A 1,816-nucleotide genomic window follows, 5' to 3' on the forward strand; every position below is an offset into this window, starting at 1 on the left:
CGGGGTACCCCGGCCCGGGCGTGGGCTCCGCTCGGGGGCCGTTGCTCACTGCTGCTCTCCCCTCTGCAGGGCAGCACCTGGGTGTACCCCCGGCAGACCTCAGCCCACGCCCAGCGCATTGCCAAGGCCAAGTGGGAATTCTTCTATGGCTCCTCAGATGCCCCAAAGACAGGTAAGAAGTTGGGGGAGATGCCCTCGGCTAGGCCCACCCCTCTTTTGCTAGTCTGTATTGCTGCCAGGATTCTCCCTAGGGTTACCCATTCCTTGGGGCTTCTCAGTGCCCACCAGAGAGCTGAGATTTCCCCTCAGATCAGCCAGTCTGTGTCCTCCTGGGACCACATCTTGCACGCATCAACCTCCCTGCAGAGTCCCCTGTGGCTGTGCAGAGGGGTTGACATGGGGTCCCTGGCTGCCTCTGCAGGACTTTTGGGTTCAGATGGGGGCTCAGGGCTGTGGATATGCTAGCACTGACAGCAGCATGTCTCTGCCTCTCACACCCTTTTTCCTTCTGCCTCCCCATCACCATTCCTTGGTGCCCATCACATGGTGGAGTCACCATCCAGGAAGTGTTCAAGAAATAACAACATGACATTTAGTGCTATGGTTTAGTTGACATGGTGGTGTTCAGTCAAAGGTTGGACTTGATGATCTTGGAGGTCTTTTCCAACCTTAACGATTCTATGATTCTGTCACGTGTGTAACTGAGGTTTTGGTGGGTGTGTGTGATGCTGCAGGAGTGGCTCCTCAGAGCTCCCCGGTGCAGCTCCCCATGGATCTGAACATTTGGGCCTTCCTTGCAGGCTCCTCTGCCCCTGACTCTGCTCCCCTGGCTGAGCCCCCGCAGAAGCCTGTCTCCCCACTGCCTGCTGAGCCACCAGGGTTGGCACCCGAGCATAACCTGAGCCACGTGGAGGTGGAGATAGAGGTGTCTCCTCTGGACAGCCAGAAGCCTGGCTTCTGTGAGACTGGGATTATAAGGAGGACAGTGAAGTACTCTGAGACAGACCTGGACACTGTACCACTGAGGTGCTACCGTGAAACCAACATTGACGATATCCTGGCTGAGAAGGAGGAGGTGGATTCAGCGATTGAGAGCCAGAAGGACAGTGAGAGCAACCCAAGCTTTGGGGGCACCCCAGGCAGGAGGAACAGTACACCAGAGGAGCCCCCACCCCTGGGCACCAGTTGCTCAAAGGATGGACTGCAGGATAGGGACGTGGATGAAGATGATGAGGTGTTTCAGGCCATGAGGAAGGAGAACAGGGAAAGGTGAGGCTCCGTGCACGAAGGCAAAAAGTTCCTCTTACTCTCTTTATTGTAGCCTGCATGGCAAAACTGGCTCTGCCAAGAGAGTGTCTGAGCCAAAAATCCCAGTTGCTCCATGCAAGCTAGGTGTGGGGTGAGATGGGGTCCTGGATTGCCCCACTGGGATTGGGACTGGGACTGGAACTGGGGCTGGTGCTGGGACTGGGAAGGAGCCCTCACCACCCTAACAGAAAGAGTAAGGAAGCACAGGTGATCCTGCCCTGGGCACTGTGCCATGGGTCTCATTCCTCTGGGGTGAGCCCTGCAGCTCGGGTTGCCTGTCTGAGTTGTGGCTTCCCAGCACCGAGTCCTGCCAGGTTCATTACATCCTGCCTCAATGCTGCCAGGTATTGAGTTGACAGTGTCAGGGCACCTGAGCCCAGATTGTGCCCTGCAGCTGCTCTGGGCTGGTGGGTGCTGCTGGGTTGCCCAACTCTCCACAGATGACTGTACTTCAGCGGTGGGAGCAGTCTCTTTTGCTTGGCCTCAGCGGGTATTTTCTGTGTTTGGG

General features: G+C 56.9%; 1 protein-coding gene across 1 annotated transcript in view; it reads left to right on the plus strand.

The window, feature by feature from the left end:
• Positions 1-69: 69 nt before the first annotated feature.
• The window catches only part of PSD (pleckstrin and Sec7 domain containing), a gene marked incomplete at both ends in the record, with an annotated part of 19,031 nt that continues 17,284 nt past the window's right edge, over positions 70-1,816 (plus strand). Inside the window, 2 exons of the mRNA XM_009077289.1 lie at positions 70-172; positions 801-1,269. Coding sequence (XP_009075537.1) covers positions 70-172; positions 801-1,269 — 572 coding nt within the window. The remainder of the gene's footprint in view (positions 173-800; positions 1,270-1,816) is intronic.

Source organism: Acanthisitta chloris, unplaced genomic scaffold (assembly GCF_000695815.1).
Source record: "Acanthisitta chloris isolate BGI_N310 unplaced genomic scaffold, ASM69581v1 scaffold636, whole genome shotgun sequence".
NCBI classification, from domain to species: domain Eukaryota; kingdom Metazoa; phylum Chordata; class Aves; order Passeriformes; family Acanthisittidae; genus Acanthisitta; species Acanthisitta chloris.